General features: G+C 36.7%; 1 protein-coding gene across 1 annotated transcript in view; it reads left to right on the forward strand.

Moving 5' to 3' along the window:
• The first annotated feature begins 263 nt into the window (after positions 1-263).
• The window catches only part of LOC144956533 (uncharacterized), a 42,666-nt gene continuing 20,400 nt past the window's right edge, over positions 264-22,529 (forward strand). The window contains exons 1-9 of the mRNA XM_078887095.1: positions 264-684; positions 2,618-3,039; positions 4,895-4,981; positions 8,777-8,915; positions 10,828-11,734; positions 14,376-14,466; positions 15,035-15,115; positions 20,413-20,567; positions 21,693-21,730. Coding sequence (XP_078743221.1) covers positions 585-684; positions 2,618-3,039; positions 4,895-4,981; positions 8,777-8,915; positions 10,828-11,734; positions 14,376-14,466; positions 15,035-15,115; positions 20,413-20,567; positions 21,693-21,730 — 2,020 coding nt within the window. The 5' untranslated portion in view covers positions 264-584. The remainder of the gene's footprint in view (positions 685-2,617; positions 3,040-4,894; positions 4,982-8,776; positions 8,916-10,827; positions 11,735-14,375; positions 14,467-15,034; positions 15,116-20,412; positions 20,568-21,692; positions 21,731-22,529) is intronic.

The raw sequence follows: 22,529 nt of genomic DNA on the forward strand, positions 1-22,529 counted from the left end.
GTTTTATTTCTCTCACTTAAATTCAAAATCCGCCTTTAAGAAATTTATATTATTTTTTTTCGGCCATTCCTTGAGAAATGACCATGTTGATTTTATTAAATTGTGGCTTATTTTTTTTATCTTACTTTTCGGTTATCTATAATATGCTTGACCATTTATCTATCTATATATTTATCTCTGTCATATTTTGATTCGTTTCATGATTTATTATCACCAATTTCCTTATTTTCGTTTGCGTTGTCACTACATTGATCACCAGAATATCATGGTTATCTAACGTGCGCTTCAAGACAGGATGTACCAATTGTGTCGGATGGAAAAACAGATTTAGATTTTATACTCTAATTCGTTTGATTGAGTGATATTCAAGCCAATGGGTTTTGAATAAATCGTCAAGTAACTGTTTTGATAGTATGTGTTTAGGTAAAATACTCACTTGTTTTGCCCTTTGGATCAATTGCACCAACACACAAAATTAAGTGTAACCTTTAATTTAACGTTTATAATTTGTTAGAGAGACTTCAGTGAGATCTGAACATCAAGCAATAACAAAGAGACGAGTGACGTCAATTTCATTCTGGAAAATGCTGTCGTCCATTTTAGCCATAGTGATATATTATATGACGTCATCGGTGTCCGGAAATTCTTGGGACTACCTCTTGCACTCCAGAGGAGAGGAGATCGGTAAGTGGAGAAAACACTCTGTAATCTTAAAAAAAAAAATTAAAAACATTGAGCCAGAAATCTATAGATTCATACAGCCTGGCACAAAAATGCGCATCGCGGAAATTTGTAATAATTCACAATGTTAACATGAAATTTGAGAGTGAAAAAAAACTCATGGCCAAAGATTCCCCTAGAGTTTGAGATGTGTTCTTGATTGCAACCATCATAGTGCTCAACAACAAAAACAAATCTACTACTGAAACATTATATATAGTCTACCTACCAGAATACAGATTATTCCATAAGCGGAACATATTTTGGGGGAAAATAAGCAAAAGTGACTGTCATCATTGGATTGAGAAATATTAAATTCAATGCAATTTAATTGTTTATTTTAGGCAATTCACAATATAAAACATACATTTATGTAGAATTCCCGATCCATACAGGTAAAAACAATTAATTAAACAAAAGAAACAGCAAAATAATTAGATGGAAAAGATATTTAAAATATTGAAACCCCTCCTAGTTTGTATCTAATATTGACATTATTTGCTATTGATCGAGTGACATTTTTATATGGCCATTTAATCCTTTGCACAGTGTTGTTATTATTTGAGTCATAAACCCAAGCTCGAATTTAGACTTGTTGAGGCCTGGGCTATTAAAACTTGGGGTCCTACATGAGTCCAGACAATAGTTCAGTGCTAAACGCGATTTGGGCATATTTAGATTGAAATACAATCAAGAGGTATATCGATGAATATGTTACTTTTTAAAACAATTTAATAAAAATATTTGAATTCATTACTTTACTTAACTTATTTATTAAAATTACTATGCGGTCTAGTGGTATCCACTTTTCCTAAATTCAACATCAAATTGATCAAACACATCCCAATAATCTTTGACAAAGTCCGAAAGTGAAGCATACAATTACCTAATGCGCCTTACCTTACCGGAGTTCCGTCTCCCGACAGAGGTTGAATTTGATGGAACGCCATTCCTCACTCTTAAGGGCCATTACCGAGCAGTCTATTTTCTTTTTGCCAGTTGTTGCCTCCACATTTCCTATCCAGGGCTTCCTTGGTTTGCCCTGTGCCTTTCTGCCAGCTACTTTTCCTTCTAGCACTGATTTTTGGATGGTGTTGTGTCTCCGAACGTGTCCACACTAGTTCAGTTTTCTCATTTTAACTTCTGCCAACAGTTTTCTGGACCTTGGGCCTGCATCATTAAGAATCAGAATGTTTGATTTCTTTCTGGTCCATGGTACTCTCAGAATTCTGCGGTATACCCACATCTCAAAGGCATCAATTTTTCTTTCAATCTCCTTCGTTATGGTCCATGGTTCACAGGCATACAGGAATGTGGACCATATGTAACATTTAGCCATACGTACTTTTATTTTTGTTGATAGTTTTAAGCTAGTGAGAATTTTTCTCATTTTCACCTACAAACGTATATTTTGGGGTCTTGGAGTGATTCTGAGTCACAGTGCAATGACTAAACCACTTGGACACCTCACCTCTCATACAACCAATTTAATATCCATTATATATATATATATATATATATATATATATATATATATATATATATATATATATATATATATATATAATGGATATTAAATTGGTTGTATGAGAGGTGAGGTGTCCAAGTGGTTTAGTCATTGCACTGTGACTCAGAAGGTCCGAGTTCGAGCTCCGATTCAGGCACTTTCTAGTTTTGTTTTTGTTTTTTCATTAGGCAAGATTTGCTCCCTTGGGACATATCTATTGACTTGTGTTGACGTTCGCAGTTTGTTTGATGGACTATCTATATCATTCCTTTATGGAATGCCAAGGCGACGATATCTAAAGATGGTGCTTGGAAGGGCGTAATTTGCTTATTTTTCGTGGTAGTCCATTCCCTTCATAGCTGTGTTAAATAACTAGAGTCTTTCTTCCAGGCAGGGTATCTCTGAAGCTTTTTAGCGGAAACAGTGTCCACAACATCCACAAACGATCGTACTTTGGAGACGGTGCACATCAAGAAGATGACGACAAAAGCGCCACGATCAACAGCCATAATACCAACAACGATAATGAAGACCACGAAAACGTTATCAACAATCGACGATTTGATAAAAACGACAACTACAGAGGAGATGATTACCATCATAATAATAGGAGAGTTGATTGGTTTTTGCCATCGACCTTAACCTTCACCTTTAACCTTTACAACCATGACGTCATGCTGAGGCTACGAAAAAATAAGCTGCTGAGCCTTTCGTCGCCACCTCTCTACTTCGTTCACGACGGCATCATCGTCAAAACTGATGACGTAGTCTACAAAAAACGCCCTGACGTTTACGGGGATGGAACAAATGGGGTAAGTTACATGTGGAGCTCTAAAGCTGATTTTTTTTTTATATGTGATAATTATATTAATAAATTATTAATAAAATTATCGTAATAGATAACATATTTACATAGTACATCTACTCGTTTATATTACAATTATTGCGTTTCACAGTTCCTTATTTATATGTACTTCCAGTAGCGGAAAAGCAATCATTTCACATAAGAATGAGTCACTATCTTTTCAACTTTCGAAGACAAAATAATGAATATTCGCAATTGATCATAATAATAATGTAGATTAATTGATGTCAAATTCATTTCATTATGATAAACAAAATATTCAAAGATTCTGAACATCAAATATAATAACAAAATAACTGATCTTGCAAAATACTGAAAGGTTTGTAGCCTGGTCAGAAACCAGATGGGTGGCAATAACAGTAAAACTCCGGACCTCGGTGTTATGCAGAAACCCCGGAACTGTCAGTAACGATTATTGTAAGAATGATTATGCATAAAAAAGAGCGCTCAACAAGCAAGTGTATGCACCAAATGAATGGAGAAACTGGGGATTTATAGAAAAGCAGAATAAGCCTTGAAAAAGCGCATACACTGAATGAAAATGACACCGAAAAAGAAACAATCTCAATGACTCTGCTCATTACGTCACATGCATTGAACCTCAAATTTACAACTTTCCGTGACAATGTTACAGAATTGTGACCCGCCGCCTCAAACCGGTAATTTTTACAGTTAATGACATAATAAGTTGGATGGTGAAACGGTTTAAACTGAGATATTGCCAAGTTTAGTTAGAAGGTCAATTTTTATCCAAAATGAGTTCCTGTCATAAATGATTAAATCAACCCTTTTTGTACATCTTCTGGAAATATCAAAGCTTAATTTCATTTCGGAATATTTTTTGCAGCTAGTCAAGTTGAAAAAGAATGAAATTTGAGAAAAGTTGCTGGATACCTTTTCCATACATCTGACCATAACTTCATGAAAAATCACCCGATTTACTTCAAATAAAGCATATTGTTTCAGAAAATGACAAAAAAAAAACCAAAACAAAAAAAAAACAAATGCAAATCCAAAATTTTCACCTTCCGACCAATTAAGTCAGAGTATATCCATTGTCCTCTATAAAACAAATAAAATTCGCCCACATTTATTACTATAAATTTAATTTTTGGTGTCTTAAACCCTACGACAAAGCCCTGTTTTGAGTTGATGGGTCACATTTTAAAAACTCGTTTCATTGAATTGGAAACGATTTACTGACAGACTTAGACAAAACACCATAAGACGCAATACGTTCTGTAGCTCCACCTCCGCTGTGTTACGTGTACGAACACAGTAGTGTCTGAACCAGGAAATGACACATGATACACGACCGGAAGTTTTGTTCCGCCATGTTGTGTTGGTAATTTCAGGGTTGTTTTTCTATCTATATCTAGGTCATTTTAACGCATAGTCCCTGGTGATAGATGGTATGATATTATGAAGAACAAGGGCCTAGAAAGATGATGATGATGATGACGATGATGATGGTGATGATGGTGGTGGTGGTAGTGTTGGTGATGATGATGATGATCATGATCATGATGATGATGATGGTCTTGGTGTTGATGTTGATAGTTAATAATAATGGCGGTGGTGGTGGCGATGGTAGTAGAGTGGTTGTAGTAATCGTAGTAGTAGTAGTAGTAGTAGTAGTAGTAGTAGTAGTAGTAGTAGTAGTAGTAGTAGTAGTAGTAGTAGGAGGAGGAGGAGGAGGAGTAGTAGTAGTAGTAGTGGTAGTGAACACAAACCCGATTTTCTAGCAAATAGCATTTCCTTTATACGTACATTATTACTACCATCTATTTTCCTTTCAACAGGGACCATGGGGTCTATACATTGATCCGGAAAACGGGGCCTCTGTGATGGTTCACGCTGGTCCCCCGGGCAGTAATGAATATAGGATGGTAAGTGATTCTATGACACTGTGACTCACCAGTCAAAATCGCATTTATTCGTATCGTTATGATTTATGTTTTGACGCCCAAAGACTACATGGTGGGATAAGGTAAAAGATGATATGAAAGAACTGGGCATGGAGGAAGATGATGCGCTGAACCGAGATGCATGGAGATGTGGCATTCATTATGTCGACCCTGCAAAATGCGGGATAAGCTGAAAGAAGAAGAGGAAGATGATGTTGAAGATTGCATTTACAAACCCCAAAATATCAAACTTTTATTTGAAAGTGCAATAAACCAAGAGATTATATATTTATCATCTTCAATTTCCTTTCTTACATCTGGTTCGCCACGACGTAAACCCGGATTGAGACGATGAGTCACATATGATGCTCTCTTGTCATCTTTTAGTTAACCGTTTACGCTATGCTTTTACAAGATAAAGAAATTAAGGTGCAGGCACCAGTATAAGGTAAAGATCTGAACAAGTGTGTATGAAAAGTGCCAGACAAAACAAGAAAGAAAAATAGAAGAAGAAAAAACATCCCAAAAAATCAGTCTACCCCGACTGGGTATTTGAGGTAGACTGATTTTTGGGGATGGTTTTTTTTTCTTATATTTTCCTTTCTTGTTTTGTCTGGCACTTTTCCCACCTTTCGACAAAAACGTCAGCACAAACATAGGACAGCAGTTCCTGAAGTTAATTGATACACACTTTCCAAAAAACCACAAGCTACATAAAATTATCAACAGGAATACCATAAAAATAAGCTACTCGTGTATGCGCAACATATAACAAATAATTTCAAGCCACAACAAAAAAATATTAATAAACCACCGACAAGAGCAAAACCCACCCACCAGAAAATGCAACTGCAGAAGTAAAGAACATTGCCCGTTAAACAAACAATGCTTAGAATCAAGTTTAATTTACCAAGCCACAGTCACAGAAACTAAAACAAACAAGCAAGAAAAATATGTAGGACTAACAGAAAATAATTTCAAAACAAGATACAACCTCCACACCTCAACATTTAGAAACACTAACAAAAAAACATCCACAAAACTCAGCGAACATATTTGGAAATTAAAAGACAACAAACTAGACCACAACATTTCATGGAAAATTTTATCTAAAGCAACAGGATACACACCAACATCAAAACAATGTAGCTTATGCCTGGAAGAGAAATATACTATAATCAAACACCCTCATGAAGCCACACTCAACACGAAAAGTGAGATGTACGGAACGTGTCCACATCGGCGGAAATTCTTGTTAATTAACTTTAAACCGGAACCACTTCAAGAAACAACAACAGTCAACAAAACAACTCAGTCCTGACGATGGCAAATTAAGCCTGAAACATTAATGTAGACTGTCTCAAACATTGTGGTAAATATTTTAAAAAATAATATATATATAGTGATTAATTTATTTTTTCAATTACCTTTTATTTATGAGGTATAGTTTTAAAGTCTGTGGTTTTAAATTTTAAATTGCTCCATCTTTTACATGTCCTTACAATAACTAATTCATAATGTGAACAGCATTCCCGATTCTTAAAAAAAAAAAAACTTGAGCCTGCAGTTATAATTATATATATATATATATATATATATATATATATATATATATATATATATATATATAGAGAGAGAGAGAGAGAGAGAGAGAGAGAGAGAGAGAGAGAGAGAGAGAGAGAGGTGGGCCTTTGGCCTACCAACCTCCGCTGCACGTCCAACTCGCCTTGAGCATGCATTCACGTAAAATATAAAGATTTTTTTTAAAAACCTACCTCTGTTTCAAAAACTAGCATCTTTCACCTTTCTAAGAAACATTTTGATTTTTCAGAACTTTAGTTCGTTAAAAAATACCGGCCAATCTGACCCGTTGAGTCGAATGAAAACGAAATTTTGTTGTTTACACGGTTCAAAGGAAATGTCGTAAATAAGCTTTCATGGACTTCCTGTGTTGTTTTTACAGTGTCACGTGACCGTTTTGAGAAATTTGTCGTCTGCTACAAATAATTAGACCGGTAGGGGGTAGATATTTTCGTTGGAGCAGAGAAAAAGTGAGTATTATTTCTTGGACTTGTAGAGAGCCTAGGGTCCACCAGCAGTCAAGTTTATTGAATAAAAGAAAAAAAGGCCTTTTTACTGCACTAATGCACCAAATTGCATACCTATCTATGGACACTTTGTTCCGTATCTTTTTCCCAATAAACTTTTATAAAAACCTGGGGCCAGGGTTGCTAGTTTGGCTTCCTGGTGGCCAAATTAGAGAAATTTGGCCTTTTCCCAAGCCATTTGGCCTCCCAAAATTTGGTTTGGCCACTTGGCCTCCTGTACCCAACTTTTTGGCTTCCTCTGACTTTCCCCGTTATATCGTTTTACTCTGGTACCGGTAAAACTTATTTTATTTGGCAATCTAAATATCTAAATGCAACACGTGCTAACGCCACAGATTGCATTTGCTAATGCTTCTATATATACGAATTTTCCTTATCCTATCTAAATTGTTTAACAAATCTAAAGAGTTTTCGCGAGGCTAAGGTGGGTTTGGTGGTATTTGGGCTTCTGCCGAGGAATCTGGCCTCTTGCTATAGCTAGTTTGGTCTCTTCCTCAAAAATGATCTGGCAACCCTGCCTGGGTAGGCGGTACCTTGATAACAGAAACGATACCCACACGATTCCGCGAGGAATTAATCATGAAAACAATTAGGATATAATTTCAACACAACTTTTGAAATTCATCAAGGATTGTCCATTACCGAATGTTTTTTGATAGAAAACAAATGCATCTTCAAATCTAAACTGCTTTTGACGGTAAGCGGTAAGTTTTTTATTTATTTTTCGGTCCAAACGAATGATTTATCCTGGTATAGAAGCTAAGTATTGGTAACACCGGCGCAGCTCTCTCTCTCTCTCTCTCTCTCTCTCTCTCTTATATATATATATATATATATATATATATATATATATATATATATATATATATATATATATATATATGATTATAACCGCATGGATTCTGAGTTTAACCCTCTGTAAGTTAGATGCAGAATAATGTAAAACGAATTGCCGGAGATTGGAGACCGTATTCATCAGTTCCAAGGGGTAAAGCAACATGTATAATTTACATTGTTAGTCACGCACATCTCTAATTAGCTAGTGATGATTGTGGTAGTAATAATGATGGTAATATTATTCTTGTTATTGTTATTGTTATTATTATTGTTGTTATTATTATTGTCATTATTGGGCAATAACTCAATAATAAGAATACACCATAACAATTATTATTATTATCATTATTATTATTATTATTATTATTATTATTATTATTATTATTATATTATTATTATTATTATTATTATTATTATTATTATTATTATTATTATTATTATTATTATTGTACGCCTTGGTGGTATTACGATTGTTGTTTTTTTTTTTGTTGTGTGTGTGGTTATTAATGGTAGCAGTTTATTTTTTGGTTCCATTTACCATTTTTTCCACTTTAATGTATGTTGTCATCAAATTGTTGATTTATTGGCGAAAGCCTAAGATTGAATAAACTTTAAACTTTGTTAACTTGATCTCCGAGCCGCCACTGATGGTTCGCGGCCGTCATTTGTGCCACGCATAGTCACCTGGCTTCATTATCACCAACATCATAATTACCATCATCATCATCATCATCATCATCATCATCATCATCATCATCATCATCATCATCATCATCTGTGGCAGACACCAAAATGAACAAAAACTAGTTATTTCATTTATATTCCTCTGCAGACAGGGACTTACTTCATAGACGGTCAAGAATATTCCATACGTCCACTAGTTGGTGACAATGATGGAACAGCCAACCACGTCATATCCCGTCTGTTCCAAGAAGCAAACTTACTTCATGATGTCATTGATTTGGATCAAGGTTTTAACATTTCTTTTACGCTTTAAAAAAAACGTTTTGATTAATAGAACACTGTCTACTAAATCATAAGCTCAAAGCTTTTTACAAGGAGCCACAAGTCAACAGCAACACTTAACACGAAGGCCATGGCCAATGCCTGACCCCTGTAAGGCGCTGTTACTTTTTTTTTCAACAGATACAACGCTGTTAACGGCCAGATGCTCATTTTACTCCTCAGTGCGATGAGAGATTATGAATCAAGATAATTCTCCAAGGACTCAATTTTGCGCCCCTCAGATGTGGACTCGAACCACGGAGCTTAAAATCCAAAGGCGAGTGTCATGCCACAAGATCACAACGCCTCGAAAAGTTTTCTTTTTAACTGCAATTTCATTGTTTATGATAGCATTCACTGTCTGTCCCAACCCCTTATATCGTTTACCTACTTTCCTTGTACTCGAGTACCGCTTACTCGTTTTTCTAAGGCCGTGGATGGGATCATTTGCAGAATGAGACGGTCAGATATTTATACAATGTATCATTTAGTGTAATTGATCGTCTCACGTCATAATGTACTAAAGATACATTGTTGAAGATTTCCTTCCTATTAACAGATCGTCTCTGTGTTAATTGTTTTTTATTTTCCGAATATTGTATGTTCTGCTCTCACTATATATTAAAGAATAACCCAATTAAAATTTATATGCCAACGATGACTACGACAAAGACGACGATGATGATGATGAAGATGAAGATGATGACGACGACGATGACGACGACGACGACGATGATGATGATGATGACGATGATGATGATGATAAAAAATAAATAAATAAAAATAAAATTCCCTATTTTCATTTCAAAAGGGAAATTTAGGGTTCATTCCAAGGGTACCCTGGAATAACGCAGGCGTCGGCCGCAGTGCAGCGCCACAAACTGAGCTAGGACGAGGTGACTTGCTCAAGTCACACAGCGCAGTGGGTATTCGAACTCGGTACTTTTCGGGTACAAAGCAAAGACTGTACCACTAAGCCACGCTGCCCCTTGCCGATGCTGATGCTGCTGTTCGATTTTCACTCTTTCGTTAGTATGCTGCTGTTCATGATGATGATGATGATGATGATGATGATGATGATGATGATGATGATGATGGTGGTGGTGATGATGATGATGATGATGATGATGATGATGATGATGATGATGATGATGATGATGATGATGATGATGATGATGATGATGATGATCATGATGATGATGATGATGAATAAGGTAATGATGCTTCTGCTGCTACTGATGAAGCCAAGATACTATGCGTGGCATAATGGCATATCCATAGATCAAATCTATCAAATCCTCAAAGCATATTACAGTGTCAGTGGTGGCTCGGAGATAAAGCAAATTGGGGCATATCTGACCCATCGTTGCAAACAGTATCATGTTGGAGCGGAGCAGATGCCTAAAAGTGAAATCAAACTAAAAATGATCAGAAATATGGAATTTTAGGCGTTTGCACATTATGAGGCTATATTTATACAATTCACTCTATTTTTTAATTGAGTTTTTATATAGCGCAATATCCACTAAATCCGCTCAAAGCGCTTTACATGGTGTCCCCAACCAATAGCAACACTTAACATGGAGGACGAGACATGATGCCTATTAGGGGTTACTACACTTTTCCCGACGCTCTTACGGCCATGTACTCTTTTAACACCTTAGTACGGTGAGAGAATGTGAGTAAAGAGCCTTTTCCATGGACTCAACTAGGCTCCGCTCAGAGCAAGAATCGAACCCAGGACCGTCGGATCTTAACGATATTAAAAGGAGTGAACGAGACTCGAACCTTGGTGTTAGCGCAATGCCTCGAATGTCTCGTCCTCGCCCACAAATACAAATGAAATCTAAGAGCTATTTTCCTTCTCTCTTTCATCAGAATCATCACTGATAGCAAGCATGACTTCTTTAATTGGCGATAATGTTGATGATGATGATGATGATGATGATGATGACGACGACAATAACCTTGACGAAAATACACCTCTTAAAAATGAACAAGGGAATGAACAGAAAACCACATCTACCACTACGGCTACCACCACCACCACCAACAACAACAACAGCCGCATCAACGCCGGCGCCTCAAAAACTACAACAACTAGAATAAATAACAGACTAGAGACGGCGCCAACGACCAAAACAACAATCTCTAACGCCGTGCATAGTAACGATGACGATCCTTCTGGAATAAACAAGGATGAAAATAATAATGTTGATGAGAATAACATTAACACAAGAGGTGGACACTCAACCGACGAAGCGAATGAGTATAACAACAACAACAACAACAGCAAGAACAACAACAATAACAACATCAGCACAAACTCAAACACAATCAGCAGCGCCACAATCTCTAAAAAACTTGGAATCTCTAAAATAATGGAACAATTTTCAGATAACGAAACAGATAGTACAGAAATTCTACAAAACATCATAAATATATTATTTTCTGAAAGAGAAGAAATTTCGGATATGATAGGAGCATATATCAACGAATCGAAATTTTTAATGAATGGACAACAACTAAACAACGTAACACTCAATCAAATTCTAGATTTTATTTCAGAACATAATGAAGGTGATGAAGAAAATGATGCTGGAATCAACGAGAAGTGGTCAACGGGTAAAAATGACAATGAAGATACGGGAGGTGTTAGTGGTGAAGGAGGGAGCGAAGGATTTGGGAAGGATGAAAAAATGGACGGAAAGAGAGAGAAAAGACAAGCGGCACAGAATTATGAGTTGGAGTTACTGATCGTCGTTGATTATGGAGTCTATGAGGTGTGAGTACCGAGTACACATTTAATATTGCGTATGGAGTCTATGAGGTGTGAGTACCGAGTACAAATACTTTAATATTGCGTATGGAGTCTATGAAGTGTAAGTACCGAGTACACGTTTAATATTGCGTATGGAGTCTATGAGGTGTGAGTACCGAGTGCACGTTTAGTATTGCGTATGGAGTCTATGAGGTGTGAGTACCGAGTACACGTTTTATATTGCGTATAGAATTATGAGGTGTGAGTACCGAGTACACATAATTTAATCTTGCGTCTGGAGTCTATGAGGTGTGAGTACCGAGTACACATAATTTAATCTTGCGTATGGAGTTTATGAGGTGTGAGTACCGAGTACACATTTAACCTTGCGTATGGAGTCTATGAGGTGTGAGTACCGAGTACACATTTAGCCTTGCGTATGGAATGACTGAAAATAACGTCACTCAGCTCTTTATTATTGGGGTTAGACAGCCAGTTAAATGAATTCAACTATGCCATTCAGGCAATGAAAATACGGGTAAATTTGTTTAGTGGTACGATGGGCAGAAATGGTGAGTGTATCACTTAAATGCATACAATCAATACCTTGCCAAAAACAGCAACCCCCCCCACCTACCCCCCCCCACCCCCACCCCCCACCCCCTATCCACTAAAAAAACATTTAAATAACTATTGACCCGAACACATTTAGTTCAAGTAATGATCGATTAAACCGAAGGCAGTTATGGGCTTGAGGTAAAGTTTTTTTTTTCTTTTCGTGAGCTTTTATATAGGGCAATATCCACTAAACGTCGTCAAAGCGCTTTACAAGGGGTCCCTGACCAACAGCAATACTTAACATGTAGAACGAGACAAAACACCTGTTAGGGGACATTACAATGCTGTTTACGGCCAGGTACTCATTTTACACCTGAGTACGGTGAGAGAATATGAGTAAAGAGACTTTTCCAATGACTCAACTATGCGCCGAGCGAGGGTCGAACCCAGGACCTTCCGATCCGAAAGCGAGTGTCATACCACTAGACCTCATAGCCGCAATTTCTAGTTTCTTCCCAACGGACACCATACCGTACTGATACCAGTGTCCACTTACCAAAACTTTCTACTCAACTAACTAAAACATACATAATCTGTTCAATAAATATTAATGCTGTGCGCTTAGCAAAAAAAACAACTCACATTTTGCCAGCCGGAAAAACGCATCAACACACAAAACTATGTGTAACCTTGAACGTTTATAGTCTGATTGATACAATTTAGTGAGATCTTCTAGTAAAAATGGCTGGCTAAAAACAAAATCAAAAGGGTGGGTGACGTCACTTCCGTTCTATCTATTGATGTGTGCGTTTACCCAAAAAAGCTCACAACATTCGCCAGCCGAAGAGAACATCCCAACACTCAAAATTTTTCTTTATGGTGTATATTTTTTTTAATCAAGTAACCCGGGAAGCGCTGCAAAATCATTGAAGGGGGCTAAATATCTGGCGCATGAATTTAAAAAAAAAAAACTACCCCATGTGGTGATGTGATTGTGACATCCAATCCACTCCGTCAATGGGCATGATCTATATTATTAACTTTTCATGTGCTCGAGGTCATTGGTCACATTGTAAAATGTGCTCCAAGTGAACCACTTAGTGAAAAGTGTTCACACCTTTTAAATATTTGACATCACGTTTGGTCATTTTATTCAACTTGAAACATGGGTATGTTTACAACTTTTATAAACAAAGCAGTGTGTTTACATTTGATAAGATATATCCAATCGTTGGACAGCAACAAATCATGTGATTGATGACCTGGTTGGACGAATACATGAATATAGATCGCTCCCATTTTCCCCTTTTATCGACCATCATGACACAATATGAAGAGCAATGAACATGAGGAAAAGAGTTTCGTCATAAAATTATAGTAACTCGTAATGATATCAAGTTTACAATTTTCAGAAAGTGTTACGTCAGTTTATCAGGCGTTGAGTTAAACTTTTTTTTTTAAATGGCAGACGACATATAAAATCAAGCAGTTTTTGAAAATGTTTTACAACTAGATAATAAAAAAAAAAACGAAATCAAAATCGTTTGAGAGGTAGAATCAAAGATTTCATTGGACTCTTGCATTTTTTTTTAGTGTGTGTGTGGGTTTTTTTGGCACTCGTAAGCTTATGCAGCGATATAGATAGAATGAAGTTGACGTCACTCAAGTCTTTTGTTATTGCTTTTTGTCATCCATGTTTATGAGTAATTCTCACTAAACTGTATCAATCAGACTATAAACGTTCATGGTTACACATAGTTTTGTGTGATTGTCCATTTTACTTCCTGATGGCAATGTTGTGAGTTTCTTAGCCAAGCGCATACTATCTATAGATAGAATGGAGTTGACGTCACTCGAGTCTTTCTTATTGTTTTCTGCCATCCGCGTTTATGAGTAATTCTCACTAAACTGTATTAACAAATTGCCACTTTTTTAGGACAATAGAGATTTATTATTATTAACCAGACTATAAACATTTAAGGTTACACATAATTTTGTGTGTTGGTCCGTTTAACTTTCGGGTGGCAATGTTGTGAGCTTCTTGGTCAAGCGCATACTATCTATAAAATAGTAAATCTAATGTATTTGTCTTTCTTCCTATTCCAAGATGGTTTGATGGAGTGACAGATCGTGAAGGAATTGAGAAGGAAGAAACCATCAGGCGGATCAAGCAGTTTTATTCTTTTGTCATCAACGGGGTGAGTGTGTTGGAGGTTCGCTGGTGGTAGGGTCTCTGCTATCCTTCTTATTATGTGATTCCATTCTATGTGTTATTATTAACTCGCCTGACCTTAAAGAAGACACTGTTGTCATGGTAGGTTTCATTCGCCATTTCAATTTTCTCATCTTGGCTGAAAATGTTGTTAAACATAATACACACACACACACACACACACATATATATATATATATATATATATATATATATATATATATATATATATAGTTCGAAGATGACGTCACTCAGGTCTTTGTTATTGTTTTTGGCCATCCGCGTTTATGAGTAATGCTCACTGAACTGTATTAACCCGACTATAAACGTTCATCGATACACACAGTTTTTTGTGTTGGTCTGTTATACTTCTGGATGGCAATGTTATGAGCTTCTTAGCCAAGCGCATACTATCTATATAATTGTGTGTTTGTGTGTGCGTGTGTTTGATTGTATCTGTGTAGTTGTTTATTTTGTTTTTACGTACTTTCTAGCACACCCAACCCACGTTTGTCAATTCTGACGTCAACATTTGATTTTCTTCCAATCTCTAGGTTGACCTTCGATACAAAAGTGTCAGGGCACACGCAGACTACACAATAGACGTCACGTGGGCTGGTATTATCATTTTTGACGTAAGTAGAACATCTAGAACGCCATGGTTACCAGAAGATTTAAGGATAATTTGTAAATTATCGTTTTGAAATAGCGATTTATCCAAGTTCCGGGAACATGATATGAACTCTTTCATTTCTGTAGCTCGTCTATTTTTATCAAATCCTTATCCTCTTCCGATTATTTCTCTATCTTATTCGGAGAGAAGACTATAGATAGTATGAAGTTGAAAGTTGACGTCATTCGGGTCTTTGTTATTGTTTTTTTTTGTTTGTTTGTTTGTTTGTTTGTTTGTTTTTTTGTTTTGTTTTGTTTTTTTTTGGTTTTTTTTTTTTTTTTTTTTTTTTGGGGGGGGGGGGGGGGGGGGGTTGCGATCCGCGTTTATGAGTAATTCTAACTTAACTGTATTATCAAGACTATAAAAATTCATGGTTACACGTAGTTTTGTGTGTTGGTCCTTTATACTTCCGGATGGCAATGTTGTGAGCTTCTTAGCCAAGCACATACTATCTATATTATCGAGGCTCGGCTGTTCTGGTGAGACCAGAATTGTTTATTACGGATTGTTGAGTATCGCTTGGTGTTGAGTTGTCACTCTTTGTCAGTTTTCGTCACTCGTTGTTTTATTTTTATCGTTTGCTGTTTATTCATAATTCTGCCCACTGTCATCATTGTTATAAAGTGAAAAATAAATGTAAGATTTTCTCGCCTTTATAATTCTTGGTCTGTTTCTTGAAATGGAAGGTTCTAACCCACCTCACAACTTACGATTAGACAGTTTTTGAAATATATTTTGTAATACAGTATTATTTGTATATATTCTTGGAAGTTTCGGGTTGTAGCCCACCTTATTTTCTAAACTGGATTGTCCTGGTGACACTTTCGACTTAACGCACCAGAAATGTAAGTTTTTATTTTTTATTTTAGTTATTATGATTCGTGTTTTAATTGTTTTTAGATCTGTAGTCCCATTTGCTCGCAGGGATATACTTGTATTCATCGTATTTAATAATCTGTTATCATTCCATATGTTCCATCAATATTTCATGTAAAAGCATTAGTCTATCATTTAAAGGATATTTACTTTCATGTCATATGAGTAGTATTCATGTTTTAACATACTACTTTTGTTTATTTTTCTTTCTATATTTCCATTTGATTATGTGGAAACATTCCATATTTGTTATCATATTAATTACAATTCCAGGTATTATATTATTTTTTATAAAATTTAATGTGACCAAAATATATATATATATATATATATATATTTTTAATGTTATATTTTGCAGTCGACCTGTCGTACATGCTACTACTGTACATAATGCTGTAAACTTTTACTCTACGTGCTTTTCTACCGTTGTCCTGTTATCCTACTGCATCGTTTTCTTCAATCGTCCATCATCTATTAAACACAGTCATCATCTTTATCAACAACGTTCTCGTTTTTTTTCATTTCATCTGTGTGTATGGCAGCGTTCGCCCTGGTGCGATGTATCAAATTGTAATTCCCAAATTATCGGCCATTAATTGGAATTTCATTTGGAATTATGTCATGTGGCAAGTGCTATAAATAACGCCCAATTGTTTGGGGTTTTTTTTGTTTTGTGTACTTTTTTGTGTTTGTGTGTGTGTGTGTGTGTGTGTGTTCCATGGCATGTTCAATTTCACTTTTGGTGATGTTTGGTCCGCTTAATGGTTCTTTGAATTTCAGTGGTGGTTCATTTCTATTTGGATCATTGTACAGTTCGCCTATGTATTCTACCCATCGGCTTTCTATATGTTGTTCTTCAAATAGCAGTTCCCCTTGTTTGTTTTGGATACAACTTCCTGCTGCTTTGCTTTTCCTTTTCCCTGATAGTTCTTTTATTCTTTGGTGAGCTTGTTGGGGGTTGGGTTTGTATTCTCTTTCGATTTCGCAGCATTTCCAGTCTAGATAGTTCTCGTGTGCCTCGATGCATTTGGATTTAATGTGGTTGTTCAATGTTTGGTATTCTGCAGACCCTCTGTTGAATTTTCGTCTTTCTTCAAATAGGTTTAGAATTTCATTTGTCATCCATTCCTTTTTGCTGTTTATTTGAGCTATTGGTAAATGCTTTTCTGCAGTTGCTTTGACACACTTTTGGAATATATCAAATTGTTTTTCACATTATTCGTTATCAGGTTCACTTTGGCTTTGTATCATGAGTGCATTTTCAAATTCTTCTCTCATTTTTGTTTGTATGCCATTGTCTTTGCATAACCTGTAATCCCTCTTTATTCTACCAGCTGTTCTCTGAATAGCTTTAAACTTTATCCTTACTGTACAAACAACTGGGACATGGTCACTGTCTACATCGGCGCTTGGATAGGTTTTGCAATTTAATATGCCATTTCTGAATCTTGATGATACTGCTATAAAGTCCATCTGGTTCCTTGCTCTGTCTCCTGGTGATTGCCATGTCCAGGTTCTTCTTGGGTGTTGTTGAAACCGGGTGTTTGAAATCATTAATTTATTTGTTCTACACCAATCTGCCCAGATGTTTCCTCGTTCATTTCTGTCTCCGAGTCCATGTGGTCCGATTATGTCACCATCTCTGCCTCTGCCAATCTTAGCATTTAGGTCCCCCATTACCATAAGGACTTCTTGTGATTTACACATTCGTTTTGCTTTGTCTAGTGAATGGTAAAACTCTGTCATATCTGCATCTGTCGCCTCTTCTGTTGGTGCATAAACTTGAATAATATTGGTGTCAACTACAGGTCCTCTTAGCTTAACCAGCAAAACTCTGTCTGAGATTGCTACGTGCCCTTTGTAAAATTTGGTTGATTTTTGGTCTAAGATCATCCCTACTCCTTTTTGGAAAGAGGTTCCACCACTCCATATGATCTTATATGTCGTGTTGTTTTCTTGTTTTGACATGATTCCCTGCTCTTTCCATCTCATCTCTGCCAGGCCAAGAATATTTATTTGGAGCCGTTTCATTTCTTTTAGAATGTTGTTTAGTTTTCCTTTTTGGGCACAAGTCCTGACATTCCATGTCCCAATTTTGGTTTTGTCACATTTGTTAAATTTATTTCGCCTAGTAACTGGCTGACGGTTCGGTGTGACCTGACGAACATCACGCTCCCAACCGAGCGAGGCAGCAGTCTTCCGTGAAAACATGCTCCCCTTTACGCTGTCACCGTTTAACTTTTTGGACTTATTCATGCAGTTAACTCGGCAAAGTTACAAGAATGGTTTGCCATTGCCTATTCTTGTCGCCCTCTGCAGTTGGCCAGCTTGACCTGTTACCGTTCGACACCACGAGGAGGTTGCAGTAGGGCTTGATGATGATCTATCTTTGCAGACTTGGCATCATCCATTTGTCGAACATGCCATGGAACGAATGAGGGATGGTAAAGCAACAGGCCCTGATGAAATATCTGTAGAGGTATTAAAAAGCCTAGGAGATCTAGGAATTGATGAACTTCACATATTATTCAACAATATATACAATACTGGGAAAATACCAGAAGATCTCTGTAACTCTATTTTCATAGCAATACCAAAGAAAGCAGGTGCAGTCAGATGCGAAAATTTTAGAACTATAGGTTTAATAAGCCACATCAACAAAATACTGTTGCGTATAATTATCAACAGGCTAAGGAATAAGATTAACCCCGAAATCGCAGAAGAACAATATGGATTCCAACCTGACAGAGGGACAAGGAACGCAATATACCTCCTCCGTGTTTTAAGTGAAAGAGCTATACAGGTTCAGACCCCACTATACCTCTGTTTTGTCGACTACAAAAAAGCTTTTGATAGAGTACGCCACGAAGAAATACTAAAACAACTGCACTCCATTGGCGCTGATGAAAAAGACCTCAGACTCATGCAAACATTATACTACACCCAGCAGGCATCTATCAAAATCGGAAACTCTACAGGAAATTCCATTCCTATTAAGAAAGGAGTCCGTCAAGGGTGTGTTGCCTCACCAGATATGTTTAATCTATACCAAGAAACAATCATGAGGGGCATAAATAATATGGAGGGAATAAAAGTAGGAGGTCACAACATAAATAATATAAGATACGCAGACGATACGGTACTCATTGCAACATCAGAAATCCAACTTCAAAAGATTGTGGACAAAGTGGTAGTAGATAGTGAAGCCAAGGGAATGGAAGTGAATATCACCAAAACGGAATGCATGGTAATACAGAAAAACCCCGAAAACAACAACACCTGCAATATAACGATTCACGGCGAGCAACTTACCAACGTAGAAAGTTTTAAATACCTAGGTTCAATAGTGACAACAGATGGAAGATGTAACCGAGACATACGAGCAAGAATAACTCAAGCCAAACAGGCCTTCATGGACCTGGGAAACATTTTGAAAAACAAACAGATGTCGTTCGGGATTAGATTCCGAGTCTTGAAGTGCTACGTGTGGCCAATCTTGTTATACGGATGCGAAAGCTGGACTACAAATGCAGAAACACAAAAGAACATTGAAGCTTTTGAAATGTGGTGCTTGAGAAGGATGCAGAGAATATCGTATACTGCACACAAAACGAACGAAGAAGTGCTAAAACAAACATACCAACAAAGGAAACTAATGCCCTTAATAGTGGATCGACAACTATCCTTTTTCGGACACATAGTAAGGAAAGATAAGAATGAATACCTGGCAAGTTGTGGAAAAATACCTGGTAAACGCGCCCGGGGGAGACAAAGAAAAACACTCATAGACCAATTGAAGGGCTTCACCAACCTAACAATCCAAGAGCTGTTTGAAAAAGCAAGAGACAGGGAGGAATGGAGAGAGATAATTCATGCAGTATCCGAAGCCTGGACCAGGCATGGAACCTAGAAGAAGAAGAAGTGTGTGTGTGTGTTTTTTTTTTTTTTGTTTGTTTTTTTTTTTTGTTTTTTTTGTTTTGTTTTGTTTTTTTTTTTATTGTGTGTGTTTTTATTCATTTTTTTAAAATTTACATTAATAACATAAAAAGAAATAAAATAAAGTTCCCTTTATTCTTCCCATAGTTCGGAACTTTGTCTCTAGGGTCTATTCCAAGGGAGGACTGGAATGACCCCCCATGCGTCAGCCGCGGTACAGCGCCCAAACTGAGATAGGGCCAGGTGACCTGCGCAATGTCACACAGGGTAGCGGGTGTTCGAACTCGGTACATTTTGGGTACGAAGCAAAGACTTTACCGCTGAGCCATAATTATTATATCAGAAAAATGTTGGGGATTTTTTTGTGTGTTTAGTTTTTGTTTGCTATTATATATTTTTTCCTCAAAGTTCCCCAATATCGGATTTACTTTGTTTCAATTCCACCAGACGCCAGATCCCAACTACTGGGCAGACACCCCAAAGCCCCCCAAATCTTCACGTGACTTTGTCGAATCTTCTGCTGCTTTGGAAGCGTTCCGCGCATGGGTAGAGCGTCAGGGGGCGGCCATTCCACCTAGTGACCACGTGATGCTTTTTACGGGGTATGTGCCTGTATTCATTCTTCATCTTCGTAGGACACGATTTTTTTTTTTTTTTTTGGTGTGATCTGGTTGCTACCCCCCCCCCCCCCCCCCCCCCCCCGAAAAAAAAAACAAAAATCAAAAAACAAATATATATATATATATATATATATATATATATATATATATATATATATATATATATATATATATATATATATATATAATAGACAACAAAAACAACTTGCGCTTTTATATAAAGCAATATCCACTTAACGTGCTAAAATTGCTTTACAAAGGGTCCCTGCATTGCCAACAGCGACATGTAACATATAGGACGAAACATGACCCCATATTAGGCGATAATACAATTTTTTCCGACATAGGCAACGCTGTTAACGGCCAGGTACTCATTTTACACTCGAGTACGGTGTTTTAACCTTATTATATTTGCTATTGTTGAAGGGTATTTCCATTATAACAATAAGATCATATCAATTGGGTTATCAGATTGGCAAATAGCCACACGTCGTTTTAAAGTAACACATAACATTGTATCGTTAGGCCGTTTATATTTTTACACAGTATCAACATGTTTTTTTATACTTTATAGCATAATATAATCAGGTTGGTTATACTTTGATACAGTTTTGTTTGGGTTGTTTATACTTTAACACTGTACCATTAAATAGTTTACGCCTTAACAGAGTACTATTGGGTTGTTTATAATTCAAAACAGTGTCGATGGGCTGTTTATACCGAACACACAATCATTAGGTTGCTTATACTTTAATAACAGTATCATTTGGTTGTTTATACAGTACTTCAGTACAGTATCATCGTAAGCCATCGTTATGTTATAGCTTGATACTGAAATCCAAAAGGACTGGCAGTTTGACTCATTAGTGAGTTGTCGTTAGTAGAGCTCATGGAAACAAGTCATTTCATTGGTTGAACTATTGAATACAACTCACGATTTGTTTTCTTTTGTGGCAAAAGACTGGCATTTTAACGTCATTTTTTGGTCAGTGTCAGGCCATAACTTTACGAAGGCCACGGTGTTTAATTTTAGAACGTTATAATTGAGTTGTTTATACTTGAATACTGTATGATAGGGTTGTTTATATTTTATATTTCTATCCCCAGCCACAATCTTACCTATGGAGGGTCTGTCTCTAATGCAGGTATGTACGGTTGACTTTGAGATGGTCTGAAGTTGACGAAGTTTAACTCACTCAATCCTAGAGATTTTTGCTACTTTGAAATTAGATTAGAAAAAAAATGTATTAAAATGATCATGTGCATAGATAGTTTTATTCAACTACCATTAACATGTAAAAACTAAAAACATTAGCTTTGATACTACGCCTATAATTTGTCTCATAAAAATGTAATAAATAGGCATGGAGTAAAAGTAACTCTGGGTATATTACGGATATAGTCGGTGTTAGGGTTGAATGAGTTAAACAAAATGATTACTAATGTACGTGATACATTGAAAATACGTTTCGGGACTCAAACTAACTTCAGCCAATAGCATAAACAATGTTGAACAGAAATAGTAACGTCAGTACGTAAAATATAAAAATGCAAGACAAAATTGAAGGGGATAGTTGTGAATAATTATTGACGCAGTACTGAGGGGTAAGGGCTAACCCTCACCGGCACTACTGCCGTCTTCCAGACAAAGATGTCGGGCATGGACACAATACTAAGAATAAATAGAAGAGCCGCTAGACCCATTCATACCAAGCACCCAACGTCCTCTGCCGTTTTTTTTTTTCAAGCTTGGTATGGGTAGGTCTGGCGGATCTTCTCGTTATTCTTAGTATTTTGTCTGTGCCCGACGTCTTTATCCAGAAGACGGCAAAGGACGGCAGTGCCGGGTCGTCAGAGTCAGTCTCCGGTGTTTGTTATTCCTAATAGGGTCTTCTCTATTTCCTTACATCTGGTTTTTGTGGAAGCTTTCTCATTCTGTACAGG

This window comes from Berghia stephanieae, chromosome 11, assembly GCF_034508935.2.
Source record: "Berghia stephanieae isolate SIO BIC M18660-M18661 chromosome 11, UCSD_Bste_1.3, whole genome shotgun sequence".
NCBI lineage: Eukaryota > Metazoa > Mollusca > Gastropoda > Nudibranchia > Aeolidiidae > Berghia > Berghia stephanieae.